This window comes from Festucalex cinctus, chromosome 16 (genome assembly GCF_051991245.1).
Source record: "Festucalex cinctus isolate MCC-2025b chromosome 16, RoL_Fcin_1.0, whole genome shotgun sequence".
NCBI lineage: Eukaryota > Metazoa > Chordata > Actinopteri > Syngnathiformes > Syngnathidae > Festucalex > Festucalex cinctus.
In genome coordinates this window covers 25,272,189-25,292,325 of record NC_135426.1, presented here as the reverse complement: position 1 = coordinate 25,292,325, position 20,137 = coordinate 25,272,189, and the positions used below count along the sequence as shown (strand labels likewise).

Here is a 20,137-nt window from a genome sequence, read left to right as displayed (position 1 = left end):
TTTCACACTCTCGTAGCCGTCGACTACATTTGCTGTTTATTGACAAGGGACACACAAGTAAAATGACAACTTCGGTGTCAGACGTGCAAATTGTTACAGTACGAGGATCGACATAAATGCTTGCACACTGTTTAAATACACATTATGACGACACAGAAAACGGATCAGAATATTATTTATGTGCTTGTTATGGTCATACGAAGCAGACTAAGACGGACGTCAGCGTGCGGGACAATGACACAATGAATGGAAGACTTACAGTCGACTTGCCATCACAGTGGAGAAGTTTCCGGATGGTTTGGAGTGTTTTTAAAGGCTTTCCGGTCTCAAATGTGCGGATCTATTAAGACGCAGGTAAATGACTAATTTCTCTCTGAAAGCATTGCGGGTTGAAAAATGTAAGAGCGTCAGCGGTGAGAGGCTCCATGTTTTGTTTTCTACGTGCACTTTAGCGCTGGTCGTCAGGGGCGGCGATCTTCTCCAAACTGGGCTCCATGCTCCAGATCTCTCTGGCGTACTGGGAAATGGTGCGGTCGCTGGAGAATTTACCCGACGCCGCGATGTTCCGGATCACCATCTTGGTCCACTCTTTAGGGTTCTGCTAACACACACCAGACGGTCGACAGCAGTTTCTTCATTTGTAAAAACTATTTACTTGCAATTTGGTTTTCCCTCAAGACTGCAATTGCAATTTCATATTTTTTCAAGGTCTTACCATTTCTTTTTTTTTTTTCTTTTTTTTTTTTTTTTTACAAACAGTGGCAATAAATTATCCCATTTTATAACAACTTCAGATGTATAATACACGTTTTGCTCTGAGCCTCCAATAACGCCTCAAGTCAACCATATTGACCTGAAAGTGTTCCAGGTTGCTTTCATGAATAAACAGCAGAACACATTTTGGTGCTTAAGTTAGATTTTTAAAGTTAAAAAAAAAAAATATGGAAAATGTGTAAAAGTTGATTTTAATATAGATTCATGCTATTCTATAAATATAATCAAATTATGATTCACAATTTTGATTCAAATGCTGAATATATTTTAAAAAAATGCTCATATTTTTAGCATTTACAATAATTCCTTAGAAAAAATGTTAATAGCAAATTTTTGACAACATAATTAGAATTATATTAGCAAACCGTTGTTCAAAGATTGTTTCAGAGAGTTGGAAATGGATAAAATTATTGAAGGTGATAAAAACAAACCAGCATTAGGGCCTGACCAATTAATCGGCCATGTCTATGCATTATCTATTTTAATTCAATTAAAAATAACAATACATGGCCAATTAATCCGTGAACAGAATATTGTGCCAAACAACAGAATCTGCATTGGTCTAAAAAGTGGTCGGGCCCTAATCAGGACATTTGAATGAAACGGTTTTAGGGGGAAAACATTTGTGCTAAATGAATGCACCAAACGCGACCTGATTTGAAAAAAAGACGCTTGGCGAGGCCGTTTTGCAACTGACCTTGTAGAGGGCGCTCACTCGCTCCTGGCATTTGATGTAATCCTCGTAGTCCGCAAACACTTTGAATCTGTGACGCACATTCACACAAAAAGCTCTCGGGTGAGAACAAATGTCCAAAGGAAGGTGGCGCCGTTTTGACTCGGACCTGTCGTGCTTCATCAGCATGTTGACCAGATCCTTGAAGAGGTCCGGCTGCTGTGGGCTGAACACGCCCGCCGCCACCTGAGATACGGCCTGCTTCAACTCAGGGATGCGCTCGTAGTACGACATGGCGTCGTATCTGGAAGGAGATCAAGCGAGGTTAAAAGCGCAAAGCGGATCGACTGGGACATCCGACGGTCGTTTGCCGGCACCCCGTTTTGTCCACGGCTTCCACGTCCTTCACCCTCATGCCGAAGATGAAGAGGTTCTCCTCGCCGGCCTCCTCCGCCATCTCCACGTTGGCGCCATCCATGGTGCCGATGGTGAGGGCGCCGTTCAGCATGAACTTCATGTTGCCGGTGCCCGACGCCTCGGTGCCGGCCGTGGAGATCTGCTCGGACAGATCCGCCGCCGGGATGACTGCCGACGACGACGCCGCCGCAAGGGTTACGCGCCGGTTGGCTTGACGGCGGCGGCGGAAATTACCTTTCTCGGCCAGGGTGACTCGATAGTTCTCCAGGAAGATGACCTTCAGGCGATCTCCCACCACCGGGTCGTTGTTGACCACTTTGCCGATGGATGTGATCAGTTGGATGATCAACTTGGCTGTGTGGTAACCTGGCGCCGCCTGGACAGAAAAAGCGCAACGTTGGCTTTTTTGTTTTTTAATACTTGACTGGGAGGACCAAAATTGCACAAATTAAAAACAAACAAATAGCAAAAGTGAAAATAAAAACAGATCTAAAAAAAATATCATTCAAAAACAAAAAATATAAATAGCACTAAAAACAACAAAATACATATATCCATAAATGAAAGTAAAAATAAATACCAAAAAATAAAGGAGATTCAAAAAAATAAAAATAAAGAAATAAAAATGCTCTGCTCTCACATTGATTTATTTCACGCTGTTATTTAAATGAGGGGGCGGTCCTAAACATGTGATGGCTTGGACTCCGCCCTTGCAAACTGCCTTTCAATGGAAAACAAGGACGTGTGGTCTCGCCCACTTGCATGGAGAGATCCAGCAAGCGACGACTATCTTGTCAACACGACTTGTCGAGCAAGTTACTGATTGATCATTAATTCCATTTAGATATTCATTTTGGAATTTATTTTTTGAATCTCATTCTGTATTTTTACGGATATATATATAATTGTTGTCTTGAATTTGTGAATGCTATTTTTATTTTGTCAGTTGTGGTCCAAGCGGCGAATTCCAATTCCACTTGGTCACCTTTCCTCCGATCATGACGGTCCTCGGCGTCCACGCCTTGTTGGGCTCCTTCCTGATGCCTACATTTGGAAAAACCAAAAGCAAAAGAGCAAAGCGAGAGCTTGCTGCAGTTTTTCCTCTTTTTGGATGGTTGTGACGGGAGGAAGCACCCACGGTTGTAGAGCGTGACGACGTGCAGGCAGTTGAGCAGCTGCCGCTTGTACTCGTGGATCCGTTTCACCTGCACGTCAAACATGGAGGCGGGGTTGATCCGGACGCCGTAGCGCTCCTCCAGATGGGCGGCGAACTTCATCTTGTTCTCCTGCGCGCGACAATTTGGCTTTGCTCCGAGATGCTCCAGAGAAATATTTCCCACCTCACCTGTTTGACTTTGGCGACGTCTCGGACGAAGGCGTCGTCGTCGACGAACTCCAGGAGTCCCTTCAGCTGGTCCAGGTCCCGGATGTAGTCGTCCCCAATTCTCTGCACAATTTTGAGAGGAAAACATACTCAAATGTATTGGAAAATCCGGCCATATAGTAGATGTCAATATTATTGCCATATTTAACAGGTAGGCCCACCGAAACAAATGACAGTTTTTCCATTCAGCAAAATATGCAAATTCAGTCTATTCTTCGTCGATTCATCCTAATTAACACTCGATAATGTTCAACTATTGGATTGCGGTGCACATTTTAGTTTGTGACTGACTGGTCAAATTCAAATAAAAGCATCAAATTCCATACGAAACTTATTGCATGTCTTTGCGATATGCATATTGCATGCACCAATATCGGGATATCGCTATTTTATTTTTTTTTTCAATATATTGTGCAGCTCTACTCAAAGGCCAGGCTTTTTTTTTTTTTCCATGCATACAAAATGTGATAAAAACTCGACATCATGAAAATGACAGCTGAACAATTTTGACACAACAAACAATAACAAAGAAAAATCACATTTATTATATATAAAAGTTTTGGTCCAATTGTATTTATTTTATTTCATTATTTTTATTTCATGTTTTAATTATTTATTTATTATTATATAATTTCTATTATATAATTATTTAATTTATAATTCATGATATTATATATTATTATTTTATAATTGATATATTATTAGATTTTATTTATTATTATTTTAAAATGGATATTTAATGTATAATTATTGATGACGTTATTGATTTATAACTTTCTGTATTATGAGTTTCTTGCCGCATTTGCGTCCGATTGCGTTTGAGGCCCAACAAACCTCGGCGATGACGTCAGCCAGTCCCGGGTTGCACATGAGCAGCCAGCGACGCGGCGTGATGCCGTTGGTCTTGTTCTGGAACTTGTGAGGATCCATCTCGTAGAAGTCCTTGAAGCTACAAGAGAGCGACGGCCATCAAGCGGAGCGGGCGAACATTGCGACGGCCGCGCTTACACGGTGCTTTTGATGATTTCCGAGTGGATGCGGGCCACCCCGTTGACGGCGTGCGAGCCCACGATGCACAGGTGAGCCATGTTGATCTTCTTGCCGTCGCCCTCCTCGATGAGGGACATGCGGCGGACGCGCCGGCTGTCGCCCGGGTACAGCTTGGACACGCGCTGCGGAGGCCCACCCACAATACCACTTCATTATGCGATGGTGACATCTCTACCGTCGGTGGCTCCAAAGGGGTGAAAGCGTTTATTTTCAGAAGGAGTCGAGATATCATTCGGAGTCTCCGCTCTGGGCGGCCTAATCAATGATTCCGCGAAGACTTCCGACACGAGCCGTCAATTACCTCCAGATGCCTCCTGTTGATCTCGTAGACGATCTCCAGGTGCCGTGGCAGCAGGTTTTGGAACAGATCCACGGGCCAGCGTTCCAGGGCCTCGGGCAGCACAGTGTGGTTGGTGTAGGCGCAAGTCCGCACCACGATGTCCCAGGCCTGGGTCCGCATTACGGTTCACAGGATGATCAAAACTTTTTTTTCTTTCTTAAAAACGGTTCCGTGGTGACCAACCTTCTCCCACGGGAGCTTCTCAACGTCCACCAGGATCCTCATCAGCTCGGGGATGGCTAAAGCGGGATGGGTGTCGTTCAGCTGGATGGCAACCTGCCGATACAGCAAATCAAGCAATCAATCAATGGAAAAACGGCTCAAGTCCACGTCGACGGTACGAACCTTGTCGGGCAGCGCGGACAGATCCAAACGCACGAAGTCGGTGGAGCCGAACTTGGACGCTTTGAATCGGCGGACGATGTCCTGGAGGGTGGCGGCCACCACAAAGTACTCCTGCTTCAGACGCAGCTCCTTCCCCTCAAAGAACTCAACGTGGCAAAAGAAATGCCATGAAGATTTCATTTTTACATTTTTTGGGGCAATGCTGGTTCTGACTTAGCTGATTCATTGAAAAAAATTGAATATAATGTAGTGCTGCTTTAATATCATGAATGAAATAACAGAACAGAAACAAAAATTTGAGTTGTTGATAGATATATATTAAAAAAAAAATTTAAAAAAATGTGACATAGCAATTGACTCACATTGTCGTTTGGGTAGAGAACCCTGGAGATGTTCTCGGCCAGGTTGCGATCGAGCACCGCTTGGATGTATCCGCCAACGTTAACTGACGACGACAACACGTCACTGCATCCGACGGCGATGGCGGTTTTTGCGACCAGACGCTACTCACAGTCTTGGAGGTTGAAGTCGCACGGGGCCTTGGCCGACCACAGCCTCATGGTGTTGACGATGTTGTTTCGGTAGCCGGGCACTGGCGTGTCATAGGGAAGAGCCAGGACCACCTTGAGGAAAAAGTTGAACCGTGCGATTGAAACCACGGAGAAGGAATTCCATGGGGATGTTTTTGTGTTGTGTTTTTTCTTGACATTGCTCATGCTCCGGTCACACTTGCCTGCGTGTCGACCCATTTCACACCCTCGGCCGTGTGTTCCACCCGTCCGTAGAAGTGGACCGGGCGCATGTACTCGGGCCGGGCCTTCTCCCAGGGATTCCCGTAACGGAGCCAGTCATCCGCTTCCTCCACCTGTGCAAGCACAAAACTGACCATTTCTTCACTTGATTATTTGATACTTTTTGTGACAAATGATCCATCGTATTGTACAAAAGCATCGAGAATGTGAAGAAATAATCGGGCTTCAGGATTACTGGTGATGTGTGTCTTTAAGGGGCGTGGCCAAGTGAGCGATGTCTGGGGGTGATTTTTAAAATTATTTTTTTTTTTCACCCTGTTTTTCATGTTATAAAATGTCTTTTGAAGACTATTTTGGGCACTTTGAATTTTTTGAAAAACTTTTTTTTTCCTTCCCTACGGTGTACAAAATTCTCAAATTAATCTTCAGCTATTTTGATAATTGATTAATCGTTCAGATTGTCCAACTCCTCCAAATTTCAGCCACTCAACAGTAAATATTCTCATATTGCTGTTGTCCCCCATGAAAGCAGAAATATATATATATATATTTATAAAAACATTTGACATATTAATCGATGATGAAAATAATCATTATTTGCAGCCCTTCTATCGCGGCTGGCTACAAGTTGGTATAAGAACGTTTCCATACCTGGCGACCGTCGACGATTTTCTGATTGAATATGCCGAACTCATAGCGGATGCCATATCCATAAGCAGCCAAGCCCAGAGAGGCCATGGAATCGAGGAAACAAGCTGAGGACACAGACGCTCCCCATTCAGAAGAACGTCCGGGAAGGAGGACAAACGGCGAGCGCTCACCAGCCAGACGACCCAGACCGCCGTTGCCGAGGCCCGCATCTTCCTCCATGTCCTGCAGCTCCTCCATGTCGAGGCCCAGCTGTCAGACGACACCACAGGGGACGCCGAGTGAGCCGTTGTCGTCCGACCCCTTCCCGTGCCCTTTGACCTCACCTGGTATGTGGCCTCGTCGCAGGCGTTCTCCAAAGCAAGGTTGACCATGGTGTTCTGCAGGGTTCGGCCCATGTAGAACTCCAGGGAGAGGTAGTAGACCCGCTGCAAGGCGAGGGGTGAGATGTTTGAACACTGATTTGGACATGACATCCCAACTGGGGCCTTCTAGCCTGACATTTTTTTTTTTTTTAATGACACTTGGCCTATGAAAATATGCGGCGCAGCTTGATCTGCTTCCAGCAAGGCCGTACAAGGGAAGCGGAGGGCGGCAGCAAGTGTTACGTAAGCAGTTGCCGTCGACGCTCACTGCGGGATAAACAGGATTTATTGACGACTTGGGAAAAGAGACAAGAGTGCTCCTCGTTTCCTCACTCCCGCTTCTCTTCCTCCCTCGCTTCGTCCGAATGATCTTTTTTCTCTCCATCTTCCTGTCGTTCTCACGCTCTGGAGCACACGAACACTGAGTGACTGCAGGGGCCCCCGCCTCCCTCTCATTGAGGCGTACGTGCCTGCGCCTCGACTGCGGCACCCGAGCCGAGCCGAGCCGAACCACGTCCGCTTACCTTCGGGTCCGTCTCGTAGTAGTGCTGCTGCGTCCGGATCCAGCGGCCCACCAGGTGGTCGCGGACGGTGTTGGCGAGGGCGAAGTAGTAGTCTCGCTTGGTGGCCACATTGCGGTCCTTCACCAGCGTGAAATGGAGATGTCGGTTGAAATTGAGCTTAAGGTCCGAGACGTTCTCCACGCCGGCCAGACCCCGAACCGAAATTTGTTTTCTTTTCTCCTGGTCTGTCAAAGGCTTGGACATGGCGGCGAGCGGATTCGCGACGGAATTAGGAACGTCAATACCACCTGTGCAGCGGGCGCCAAGTCGGAAGTCGGCTCACTGCGGTACTTATACGGCACGTCAAGTTAGCGGATGCGAATGAGCCTAGTTCCGGGCTGTGCTTGTCAAAATAAAAGCTTTTCCGGTAAACGCGACTCCCAACCCGAAAAGTGCGTCACAAGCCTCATCATGGGGAGATGTTGCCGCTAAAAACGTCAATATCGACACCTTATGTTTTTCATTATGGCCTTCAAGTGTTTCACACACACACAAATACACTTTCGTAACTCAATCCGTCTTAGAAAACCAAGGGACCCCCTTTAGTTGCACACTGAATAAGAGGTTACGTAACGGAAACAGACCCCCCCCCTCCCCCTATTTGGCAGAGAGAAAAAAATCGTTGTCAGGAAACCGCACTCAACCCATTGAATCATTTTATTTCTAATCAAGCAATTTAACTCAAACAAGCGATGGAGAAACAGAACGAAACAAACATTTGAACTGCAGTTACTTGGTTTGTTTGGCCTTGCAGAAGCAAAACAAAGCTTCATTACGGGTGATGCAGAGGGGGGAAAAAAAAAAAAAAAAAATTCAGACAGCATTCAAGTAGTCCAGAAGAGTTGGTAAGGACACATTTCCCCGTTCAAACTCAAATGTCACAACTGAGAACCATGCAAACAAATCCTCAAAAACACACGTCTTACAAAAATATTACTCTAAGTTAACTCAAACCCAACAGCAAACATCGGAATAGACCTTTATCCACTCCTAACACAATCATCTCTTGAAATGGATCATGCAAGTAATCAAATACCATCATTTGAGGTTTTTATTCAGTAGACAAAAAAAAAAAGAAAAGATACTGCATAGCACTGCAGAACTGAGGCCTGAGAGCAAGTGTTTGTGTGTACCCCCAACACACACACTCAGACACAGATGGAGCCTTTGCATTGATATACAAACTTTAAAAAGAGCAGAACTCTTCAATTTACACAACGTGAACTAACATCCTATCTGTTGCAGACGTGTCGTTACAAGAGGAACCGTACAAAACTAGAAATGCGTGCTCATACACGACCGCATTGTATCCCACCAGGCACCTGCCAATCATTAACTATGGCCAGTTTTAATTGACATTGTCAGGGAGTTTTACAATTGACACTTTGTACTTCAAGCTGTCCCCCCCACACGCCCCAAAATACCAAATATCTCCTTCTCCCTAAATCTGTCCGGTGGCATACAAAAAATAAAAGCACTGGTTTTATTTGTGAACAGACGGACAATCTGATGATGATCTCGGTCTATTGGATGTTGTGATGTGGGCGGTTCTCTTCACATTAGGCTCTTAATTTTGGGGTGGGGGAGGAGGAGGTGCTGGGGGCATGCCAAACGGCGGCATGCCCGGGACCCCCATCCCCATCATCACAAAATTGGAAGGGTCCATCGGCGGCGGGGGCGGCGGCGGCGGGGCGTACATCATGGTGGCGGAGCCGGGGGGCGGCGGCGGCGGAGGAGGGGGCGCGCCGGGGGGCAGGGGGGGCTGGACGCCCGGGGGAGGCGGCACCATGGAGGGGGCACCCATTGGAGGTGGGGGCTGAGGCGCTGAGGCCGCGGGCTGCTGCGGCTGTTGCCATGGAGGGAGAGAGCCCGTGCCAGGGCTGGATGTGGTGGGGGTATCTGCGGAAAAATACAATTGGGAGGTGGGGGATGGTGTGAGCGTTGAATGAACAAGTGTCCATCTCTATTTTTTAGGTGTCCTTACTTTGTTGCCAGGGCAACGGTGAACTTGTTGCCATGCTGCTTGTTGGAGGTGGAAGAGGAGCCTGCTGTTGCCATGGAGGCAAAGGAGCGGAAGGGGGAGGCGGCGGCTGACTGTTGGGAGGAGGTGGCGGAGGGGGCATCATGCCCATCGGGGGTGGCATCATGCCTAAAAAAAAGGACCAAACAATCCAAATGAAAAGTCTAACATATTACCAGCCACTTGTTTGCTTTTTTGGTGCATTTTCTGCAACGTCCTGTTGCCAAATTTGTCTTCATCGAGTTGGGGTTGGTGCTCACCCATGGGGTGCCCGTGAGGTCCCGGGCCCTGGCCCATGGGCGGAGGGGGAGGTTGCATCCACGGGGGAGGCATGCCGTTGGGATTGGGGGGCATCGGAGGGCCCCCCATGCTGGGCATGGGGGGAGGGAAGTTGTGAGGGCCTCCCCCGTGCATGCCGTGGAAGTTCCTGTTGTCGTTGGAACCAGAACCCATCCATGGAGGCCGGTTCTGCTGGACATGCAATGAGTCAGACAAAATCGAAACGGGAAGATCGACATCTAAAAAAAATACTTACTGGCGGTGCCTGGCTGTTGTTGAGCACAGACGCCCTGGGGGGTCCTCCTTGCGCGCCAGCATGTCCCCCACCCGGCGCCGGCAGCGGGGCCTCCCCAAGCTCGGCCATGAGCGACAGGTACTCCTTGTCCATCCGAGCCTTATCCTGCGCTGACTGTGGGGGCTCGCCGCCCGTCGCTCTTTGGGCAGCAAAGGTACTACGCGATGCAAACATGAAGACGTTTAGTTTGGACGTCAGAATAAAGTGGACGAAAACGGCCAGGATTTCATCTTCACCTGGTGTATTTGCAGTCAGAGGAGATGTGGCCCGCTCCGCCACACTTTGTACACAGGGTGGTGTTGGTGATGCTGCGGGGCTCCGTGTTCTGCCAAGGACGCAGGATCCTACGGACAAAGAGGGGGGTCTCGATAACTGCGACTTGGGTTATATCGGAATCAGTACGAGCCTGGAAGAATCCAAATCGTCGGTGTGGAAATAAAAGCCTCCAACCAACCTGTTGTCGTCTTCCCTCAGCGTGCCGTTGAGCCTGGCGAGCTCTCTCAGCTGCATCTTTCGCAGGTCGTTCTGGTCCTCGGGCGTCTCGATGCCTTGCTTAAGGATATTGCGGATCTAAGGGCACATCATTTATTAATGGCCACTGCGAGGCCAAAGGAAAAAACATGGGTGGGTGCGGATGCTGAAGTAAACACCTGCTCCACCGCTTTCTTGACATTCTCCATCGTGTTTGCCGTGACCAGAGCGTGCAGAGGCTCATCCTCGCCGGGCAGCATCTGTCCGTCCTTCCTGCCCACCTTGCCCTCCTTCACGGACCCTTTGCCGCGGATCATGATTTTGGCACAACATTCTTTCTCGATGTTCTTCAAAGTGTTACCACTAATTTAAAAAAATAAAACACACACACACAAATAAGAACGCACAAAGATGACTTTGACTTAAGCCTGAACTTTTAACTCACCGCGGTCCAATAAGCAGACCGACAAAGTTGATCTCAGGGTATTCGTCTTGAGGAATCATCACTTTGTCGTTAACTCTGGTGGCTGGAGGTCTGCGCAGGAAAAAAAAAAAAGGACAATACACTGATGACTCAGTGACATAAAAATGAGCCTTTTAGTTGCACCGTGGAACCAAAAACCAACCAAAGAATGCCCAATATTGACCCAGGCTAGCCTTTACATTATCAAGAGTCCTGTCATATTAGTTTCATTCATTTTTGCAGTTTCTCCCTCTTAAAAAATAGTTAATGATTTTATATTTCTCATGAAAACATGGTTACATCATTTCTTGCCACTAATTAATTCCTGGTCATCTGTAATTGATGAAATCCTTTAGGGACCTCGTTTAATTTAAAATTGCCCAAATCAGAAGGAAACTTTCTGAGATGTCTGTGGTCTTCCATAAAAGCAAATTTAGCCGTTTCAAAATAAAACATTGGTAAACATTATTTAATGTGATAAATAATGGTCAACATTTTTGTTAATTTCACAGCCCAAACCAGTTAATGAATCATAATTACTAAATTTGTGAATCTGCACTGCCAATTTGAAATAAGTTCATTTGATTTTTTTTTTTTAATCTGATTCATTGACATAAAAAAAAAAAAAAAAAAAAAAAGACTAAAAATGGTTAGCTGCAACCTTCATTATAAAAAAAAGATTACATTTCCATATACAAAAAAAAAAAAAAAAAAGTTTCATTTGATTAAATAATTGGTAACCAAACTAAATTATATAGAAATTGAGATTCTATTGTAATAATTAACATGACATAATTAGTCAAATATAGCAAAAAATAGTACATATATGGTTTCCCTTTTTTTTTCCTCCTAATCGACAAAAGATCTGTTTATAACGTTGACCCACCCCCGCCTCAAAGCCAGCAACTGCACTGAGGGCGTTTGGCCACGTACTTATAATCGGCAGGCGGCTTGAACTCGGGGTTGAGGCCGACCATTTCGGTGATGAGGGCGTGGCGCTCCTCCTCGATCTTCTTGCGCGTGCGATACTCGCGCGTGTTCAGCCTCTTGCCCTCGCTGTTGTAGATGGGCTCCGGCGAGGGAGACCTGGAGGAAAATGGAAGACAACGAGGAAACTGTCAGTGGCTCCTTCCCCACCCCCAATTTACAATTGTCAGAAAATCTCCCTATGGCTAAACTCAGCAAACTTTTTGATTTTTATTTTTTTATATATATATATAATGTCTGTCTGTCATGATGAGATAATATGGCATAAAATGTCGATCTACTGAATAAGTCCTTATTCTATGTGACTTGTTGCCAGTGGTCGAGGAAGTGACTCAGGAATATGGCACCGACACGTCACACGCTGCTCAACAGAACTCTTGAGCGTAACCAGAGTTACGTGGCGCTCCAATACTCTGAAAGCAACCAAACACATTGGCCATAGTTACACCTGCGTACAGGATTGTTGGCCTAAAAGAGAGAAAAGTTGGGAGGAAAATGAAATCCTAAGCAGAGGCGCTGAGAGCTGCTCGGTGCTGACGTGGCGGAAGAGGTCCGGACCTCCCCGTGGATGCTGAAAACCTGCGGCGCTGCGTTAGGGAGGCTCTGTGCTTGAAAAAGGGTTAGGTTGACGTGGGGTAATTTGGGTTAGAGGAAAGGAATTAGGATTAGATATCCACCTTTTCCTACGCTCTCCCAGCGGAGAAACACATTTGTTCACCATGTGACGCGAAGCACATGGAGGGAGACATCCAAAAAATCACTCCAGCGCTGACGACGTGAAGCACCTCCGCTTGATTGTCCCAATAGATGCGGGAACGATGCATTAGAGGGTTTCAGCTGCAAAAATCAACCTTTGGGTTGCTGTGAAAACGTCTGTTTGTATGTTTACAAACTCTTCAGCATGTACAGTTGACAAGGACTCTAAAGCCGGGTACACACATACTGACAATTGGGCCGAATTGCGGAATTCACAATGTCAGAACAGGCCCGGTTATCGGATATCCCTCAAGATTATCCTGTAAAGTGTGGTAGTGTTGAACAATTAATTGAATTTGAATCAACTTTGCAGTCTAGTCGTATGCAATTTTCAAATCGTAAAGACTGCAAATTGGGGTGGGGACAAAACCGCCGCTTCATTTCGGTTGGTCGGTGGCTTTAGTTCATATTCATATACGCTCTCAATAGGTTTCATGCATGTCAAACGCAGTTCACGTTTCCATATCATTGTTACATGATTGATAAAGCCACAGACTTAATTGCATTATGATGCAGACTTGACATGTTTACGCCACACTTGTTTGGTAGAAGGTGGTCAAGTTGTCGTCGTGAACACAGACTGCAAATCAAAGTGTTTAGGAAGTTATCAACTGTAATTGAAGTTGGAATGTAAACATTTATATTAATTCATTGTTCGTTTTCCTTTATTTGAGCATAACTTAAGATATATATAACCAAAACGGTTATGTAGAACAATAACGACATTGTTCATTATAATACAGATCAATTTATTGTTTGTGTTAAGAAAACAAAAAGAAAATCGGAGTACCTTGAAAAAATAAATGCATACAGGGAGTCAAGTTACGACGCATGTGGCCTGCAACGTTTCGACTTCACGACCCTCGTGCCTCGTTGGTAGCACCTTCTTTTTGATTAATTTCCAACAGTAAGCATGCATTTGAAAGTTATCTCAAGTTGTGTTGTGACCTCCGGCAACCGACGTCCATCGAGCAGGTCAACTCGCCATCAGGCGCGTCACATTTCCGTGTTTTAAGTTTCCAGTGGCTCCGCTTTGCTGTCCGTCAACAATGAATGTGTGTTCAGAAACACAAATTATTGGCTTCGGCATCTTCCGGGTGGCACAAAAGTATTTTGAGATAAATATTGACTTTAACGGTGAAATCTGACTTAAGTCGAAATTCGGTTTACATCGCCAGCGTTGGAACGGAACTCATCCATAACTCGAGGACTCCCTGTATTGAATCGCAATATGAGGGGGGAAAGAAAAACTTTGGTTGTAGAATTTTTCAAAACTATTTTGCCCTAGTATGTGTGGTGTGTTGGGGCGATTTTTTTCCCTCTACAGTAGCGGGTTGACAATCGTGTATCAGACGTGTTCACTGTAGACAAATGCAAATTTGGCCGAGCCATCGACTTCGACTGCGATATGAAACTAACGATAGCAATCAGGAATCATCCTGCTGCCAGATCCGATTGTAGGTGCAACTGGTTTTGTTGAGACTTTATATAACGGGTCTACCAAAACATTCAATAAAAATACCGTGAAGAGTCGAATTTGCCACCACAACATACGTAGTTACCAGGTATGCTAACAGTTAAGTAGGGGGACACACGTGGCTTTTGCTTGGGACCCTGAGGCTTGCCTTATGTTGCCATTAAATACTTAAAAGAAAAAAACAAAAAAAAAAAGTCACTTCACACCCAAGAACAAGCCATTTCCTGTGGGACATCTTCTTGCAGACATTTCTGAATTTTCCTGCTAAACTCATCAAATATGTTGAGTGCTATTCTTGTACTTTGGGGTCCACTAAGAAAAGACAACAGGCTGGAAAGTGCATCTCTTTGTCGGTACTTTAAAAAAAGAACTAATTCCTCTGAACTATGAGAGATTTACACAATTTTGTGTTTGGGGAAAAAAATCAAAAATCATTTTACGCATAATGATTTTTTTTTTTTTTTTTTTTTAATTGCTAGACAAAAACTACAACAGTACCCACAAACCCAAAAAAAACTGAGGTGTAAAAATTCTACTACTATTTTAACAGAACAGGATTGAAGAAGAGTATATAGGCCTGCTCGATTATGGAGGAGAAAAAAAAAACAATCACAATTACTTTGGCAATAATTGAAATCACGATTATTCAAATGATTATGTGTTTTGGTAGAAGACAAGAAAATGTTTAAGCATTTAAAAATATTAAGCCCAATACAAAAAATAGAAACACTATGTAAGTTTCTAAACAGAATTTATAATATATATTTACTTGTTTTGAAATTGGAGTGCAGCATGTGCACTGTGCAGTATTGGACTTTTTTGTTACAAAACAAAGATTAGACAAATGAAATTCTTCATTTTGGATGAAACAAAATTTATGAAATCATTTTAAAATAAAAAAGTGCGAATGTATAAATAAAACAACTCAAATTAGAATGAATAATCTTTTGATTATGCTGATTTTGTAATTGTGGAGTGTAACAAAATTGTGCATGTTCCTTTTGGATGAAGCAAAATTTATTAAATTATTTTAAAATTTAAAAAAGGTGCAAATGTATAAATCTAAACAACTCAAATTACTATGAATAATCATCTTTTACGATTATGCTAATTTTGTAATTGTGGAGTGTAATAATAACTGAAATTGAATTTGGATTAATTACACAACCCTAAGAGTCTTGCAAATCTTATTTTATACATAGTTTTGTTTTGCTGTTATGGGACACCAATGTCACACAGGCAAACATTTGCCTTCAAGTTTACTGGAGAGTCTCCAATTGTCATACATAAAATTAATAGGCCAGCCATGATGAATAATTATCAAATGATAAGTCACTTCTCTAAAACTAGGATTTTTAAAACTACATATGTCAAATCTAAGATTTTAGACTAATTTCTAAGCACAGCACAACATAAATATACTGAAAATGAGCAGTTTTCTTCCAAAAACAAAAAATAAGTCAATAAGGTAGAGAAAGTGTTACTGTTGATGGGTTTAATCTTTTTCCGACCTGTCCTCAGGGTTAACAGGGATTCCCAGGTCTCCTGTACGCAGTTTACGTGTCAGGTCTTCGATCTGCAGTTGGACTGGAAGAATTCAGGTTAGGAAAGAAAAACAAGGATGGGGGAAAATGTGGTTATCACAACACCATCAAAAAGAAACAACACTCCACACAGGGGAGTACGGTCTCGCTCATTTATGAGGTTTAAAAAAAAAAAGGGATGTAAAGCAACAGGGATTTCAAATACATGTGAACAGCATTTAAGATATTAATTTCTACCCGTTTTTTTAACATTAGCAAATATGCTCCTCCTGGATGATGACCAAACAAGTAAAACATCTCACAGTCGCTCACCATAACAACGATTCATTTAAAACGGTTTGTCATATAAACATTCAAACGTACGCAGGTAAGAGACCATATAATTACCAAACAACAATAGACAATGGCAATACAGTTAAAGCAAGTGTGCGGCTGTGTTCGGAATCATTTCCGACCCACCAGAAGATAGTTCACTTATCAGTTGAATTCAAAATAGTTTTCAAAGGCCAGTTGGGCACACCATTATTATTATTATTATTATTATTATTATTCTGTTGGCTCGTTTACAGCACCAGGTGGGCATTGGTGGTAGTGCTCGAGTGGTTTCGATCCTACTTGGCCGACAGAACATTCTGTGTTCGCCTTGGGTGCTCCGAGTCCCGCCCCGCCCCACTGTCTTATGGTGTTCCACAAGGATCTGTATTGGGGCCCATCCTGTTCTCATATTTGCTGCCCTTGGGCTCCATCCTTAGAAAACATGGAATTTCTTTTCACCGCTATGCGGATGAAAGTCAGATGTATGTCCCGCTTAGTAAAAAGGACACTTCTCCTGCCATGACTACCAGTTCCGCTGTTTCAACCAGCCGCGGCCGCCATTTCCTCATCCGTTTCCCTTCGTGTTAGGACTGGGTGGAGTCACGTGACGACACACGCTGAACTGTCTTAAAGGGGAATGAATATAGCCAAAACAGATGAAAAGACTTATTTTCTTTTTTTATTAAAACACCGAATTTACCGACATGAGAAAAAATGACGTCGTCGTAAATTTCGGTTACGGTAAATTTTCGGTTAATCGCCCAGTCCTAAAATAAACAATCACTTTATTCTTAACCTTATTTAACGGACAGAATTTTCCCAAATCATTTTATATCCATGTATATTTGTGATATGTTGCTTGTTCTGTTTCACCGCAAGACTTAATGGGATGCAAAGCTTTTCTGCTTGACCATTTGTTGTTCACTCCTTTTGAAAAAAACATTGCAGGATATATTGAAGGCGCTCTACAGGGGCTAACTGACACTCACTGTACATTTGAACAGCACTACAATATCTCACTATATAGGGGATCGCTCGTGATTCCGAACACAGCCTTTATGTCTGTAGTTCACAGAGAAAGTTAGCGCTTTTCCGATTTGATTTGATTTTTTTAAAAACAACTTTCTCTGTGAAACTGACTTGTGCCCTGTGCTTGTGATTACTGTACATCTTATTTGCTGCAATTACTAATATATCCGTGAGTAGAGATGCACCGATTGCGTTTAGCTTGACCAAATTAAGTGCCATTGGTTACTCAAACATTTTCTTCAGAAGGGATTGCAATTATTTTATTCTGTGGATAGCGGTGGCAAATGAGTGGGGCAAAACTGCCTGCTCATTAAATCAGTGCATCCCTATGGAGAAAAACAAAACAAAACAAAACAATAAGATAAAGTTGTCTTGACAAATTTGCAGATTCTCTTGTCACGTTGCTTCTATGAAAGGCATTTCCCCGTGTACAGGGTGTCCTAAAAATCACTACACATTTCCTTTTTGTCAATTTTGTTCCAAGTATCATTCCACAGACGCAAAACCATCTCAGCATTTGACATCTTAGGCGTTGCAGTTTTGTTTTGTTTTTTAAAGATCTTTCTTTGTGGCGATGCTGCCCGAATGTCAATTGCCTCAGAAAGCCTACGCTGTCAAATGCTATGGCTTCACATCTGTCTAAATGATATCTAAAACAAAAACAAAAAAAAGGGGAGGGGGGGGGAGTGGATAGTGTCTATTTTATTGAGACATCCTGTATTATAATTAGTGAATGGGCAAAAGAAACAGCCAAGTGTGACAACGTAAAAGTGGCCAAAAATGAATGTTCACATACCAGCTACAAATAACCATTACCAAATGACTCGACATCGAAAACAATGTCAGTTATTGATGAAAAGGACGCGTGTTGTGCTTCAGAACACCCTGTTGAGGGCCCATGAAGGCAGTCTGTGGGTGCCACACTGCTGCTGAAAGGCACTTATAATGCAAATAATTGCTCAAGATTAGTTTAGCCCCAGAGTAGCTGCACTGATGAAATAAGTGGTTCGCTTTACAATTTTGATCAAATCTGTTTGCCATTGAAGCAGCATTGCTCACACAAACAAAAAATAAAATAAAAATACACAAAGCAGAACTTCAGCTTGTTAAGAAGGACGTTATGAGCTTCCATGCACAGGAACAATTTTGATGTGTTTTTGGGTGGATAGGAAGGGGGGGTGGGTCAGGCAAGACTGTGACCTGCAGTTTATGGACAGATAACAGCAAGCGAAGGTGTTTTCTCATTCGGCAGACACTGACTTGCTTATGGATGCCCAATGGTATGCAAACCGCACAGCGGCAGGGAACAACTGCCACAGCACTTTTAACACCACTCAGAAGATGACCAGAGTTAACCATTAACTTCGGGTGGTTGAGTAAAAATTGAATCAAAAAGTCATCTCTCTGCATTGTGTAGATATGAAATACAATAAAATGAAATGTCAAAAGTAACCTCCTATATTGAAACGTGTTAGGGAATCAACACCGTACATTACACGGACAATGTGACATTAGATAACAGTTAACTATTGTTTAAAAATTACCTATATAGGCTCTCTCTTGGTCCCGGGTCAGACCAGGAGGGATGACAGTGGGCATACCCGGTATGACAGTTTTCTGATCGGGTGTCTCACTACTCCAACGGCTCTTCTTCCTTTGTTTCTTCTGGCTGAAATCTAAAGAGAAATAGAATTGAGAAAACCACAGAAATGTGTGACCAATGCATATCATCTCATTTTGATTGTTTGAAATTAAAACTGTGCAGAACTAACTAAAATATTCAAACAAATTGCCAATATGTGAATCAGGGGGTGCGAAACCGCCAGTACGCGGGGATTCAATGCACCTGTGGAAACCAGAAACCCGACGTCATTCACTAGGCCACGCCCACTACGGGCATCCAATCCTTTTCCGGACGTATTTAAAAACCAGTTTGATGACGGTGGTGGACATTTTTCTTCATAAAAACAACTTTGGTTTTCTGCGCTGCGACGGAATTTCAATTCATTTCAAATTACCGTGTGTTATCATACAACATGGGGCACTTTCAACTGACCGTAACGTTAATGCCGAGGGAAATGTACATTTAAATAGTACGACAAATAGCACAAACTATTTTGCTCGTTTCTTTTTGGTCCGAGGCGGTGTTGGTTAACCCGCGCCATCAAGCTAACTAGCCACGTTATCGTCGTTAGCTGACGTTCGTTAGCCATTGCTGAAGAAAGATGTGCTTTACCTTGACCGCCGGGCTGTTGTGGTTGAGGAGGCTGGGGTGAAAACCCACCCGGCGCGCTAAACTGGTGCGTCTGCGCAAAGGCCGGGGCTGGCATCGGAGGTTGGAATCCTTGTAACGGCGGAAAGGACGCGGCGGGGCCCGGGCTCGGCATCATGCCGTTCCCGGCGCCCGGCCCTGCGTCGAAGCCTCGTTTAGCGCCGATGCTGGGGTGCAACTTTCCCAAAGGAGTTGCGTTTGCGCCCGTAGCCATTTTGGGCTGCCCCCGTCCACCCGCTGTCGGAAAAAAAAAAAAAAAAAAAGTTGGGTTAATTGAGTGCCTGAATGTGCTGAAAACAAGCTGAACGCCTCACGCTGTTATTTTCGCGACCCTCGTTCGAGAAATCAAAATGGCGTCTCGCTCAGAAACCACAAAAGACTTGCTCGCGGGAGGGAGGAAACGCAGCAGTAAAGTGCTCTCCTATTGGTCGGCATAAGCATCACCTAAATGACGTCACACGGAGATGAAATAAGCGACATGTTCAGCGTGCTGGCTTCACCCTTAACTTGAGCACTATCAAAACAGTACAATGTCGAGTAATTTTCACATTTTAAATGCTAAAACTTTTTCCATGACAGTGGCAACGCACAATTGGAAGGTTTAGGGTTCAAATCTCGTGTGAAGTTCCTCCCATATTCCAAGAACGTGCGCAAATTAGGTTCATTTTATACTACGAATAGGAAAAAGTACATCAATTTTAACGTGTTTGCGTGACCTCTAAATGGCTGGTGACAAGAACCAATGGTGAATGCAAAGTATTCACATTCAATAGTCAATGTACTGATGGTAGGGCGAAAAAATAAATCACCTTTTATGTCCAGTCATGAATGTATTAAAAAAGAAAAAAAGTCCAATCAACGATAAACGGAGCTTTGCTTGTTGGAGTTATATGATGGCTACAAGTAGCATTAGTCTCT

General features: G+C 44.0%; 2 protein-coding genes across 3 annotated transcripts; both read right to left on the bottom strand.

Annotated features, from left to right (window-relative positions):
- Positions 1–426: 426 nt before the first annotated feature.
- On the bottom strand, positions 427–7,641 carry LOC144003252 (glycogen phosphorylase, muscle form-like). The gene is made up of 20 exons (XM_077499310.1): positions 7,273–7,641; positions 6,710–6,811; positions 6,557–6,635; positions 6,387–6,490; positions 5,717–5,848; positions 5,495–5,606; positions 5,346–5,428; positions 4,984–5,127; positions 4,822–4,914; positions 4,600–4,746; positions 4,257–4,420; positions 4,083–4,197; positions 3,210–3,311; positions 3,003–3,150; positions 2,850–2,908; positions 2,099–2,240; positions 1,825–2,032; positions 1,617–1,751; positions 1,472–1,538; positions 427–598 (listed from the first exon to the last, which is right to left on the bottom strand). The coding sequence occupies exons 1-20, from the start codon at positions 7,513–7,515 to the stop codon at positions 449–451; spliced, it is 2,529 nt and encodes an 842-aa protein (XP_077355436.1). The 5' UTR covers positions 7,516–7,641; the 3' UTR covers positions 427–448.
- Positions 7,642–7,950: 309 nt separating this feature from the next.
- On the bottom strand, positions 7,951–20,017 carry sf1 (splicing factor 1). 2 transcript variants are annotated; one of them, XM_077499312.1, is made up of 13 exons: positions 19,534–20,017; positions 19,184–19,456; positions 18,492–18,623; positions 15,571–15,646; positions 11,773–11,925; positions 10,822–10,911; positions 10,556–10,739; positions 10,360–10,475; positions 10,142–10,249; positions 9,867–10,062; positions 9,592–9,799; positions 9,296–9,460; positions 7,951–9,210 (listed from the first exon to the last, which is right to left on the bottom strand). In XM_077499312.1, exons 2-13 carry the CDS (start codon positions 19,431–19,433, stop codon positions 8,879–8,881), a joined length of 2,010 nt encoding a protein of 669 aa, XP_077355438.1. In that variant the 5' UTR covers positions 19,434–19,456; positions 19,534–20,017; the 3' UTR covers positions 7,951–8,878. The 2 variants fall into 2 exon arrangements, with proteins under 2 accessions (XP_077355438.1, XP_077355437.1); XM_077499311.1 differs by having other exon boundaries at positions 9,592–9,802; positions 19,536–20,017.
- Positions 20,018–20,137: the final 120 nt, after the last annotated feature.

Excerpts from the sequence above, each read along its gene's own strand:
- LOC144003252 (XM_077499310.1), bottom strand. The coding sequence starts at position 7,515 with ATGTCCAAGCCTTTGACAGACCAGGAGAAAAGAAAACAAATTTCGGTT. Across the intron at positions 6,812-7,272 it reads ACTACGAGACGGACCCGAAG|CGGGTCTACTACCTCTCCCT; the intron begins GTAAGCGGACGT and ends CTCGCCTTGCAG. Across the intron at positions 2,241-2,849 it reads CCGTCATGATCGGAGGAAAG|GCGGCGCCAGGTTACCACAC; the intron begins GTGACCAAGTGG and ends TTTTCTGTCCAG.
- sf1 (XM_077499311.1), bottom strand. The coding sequence starts at position 19,433 with ATGGCTACGGGCGCAAACGCAACTCCTTTGGGAAAGTTGCACCCCAGC. Across the intron at positions 11,926-15,570 it reads CCTGTTAACCCTGAGGACAG|GTCTCCCTCGCCGGAGCCCA; the intron begins GTCGGAAAAAGA and ends ATTTTCCTCCAG. Across the intron at positions 10,063-10,141 it reads TCTGACTGCAAATACACCAG|TACCTTTGCTGCCCAAAGAG; the intron begins GTGAAGATGAAA and ends TGCATCGCGTAG.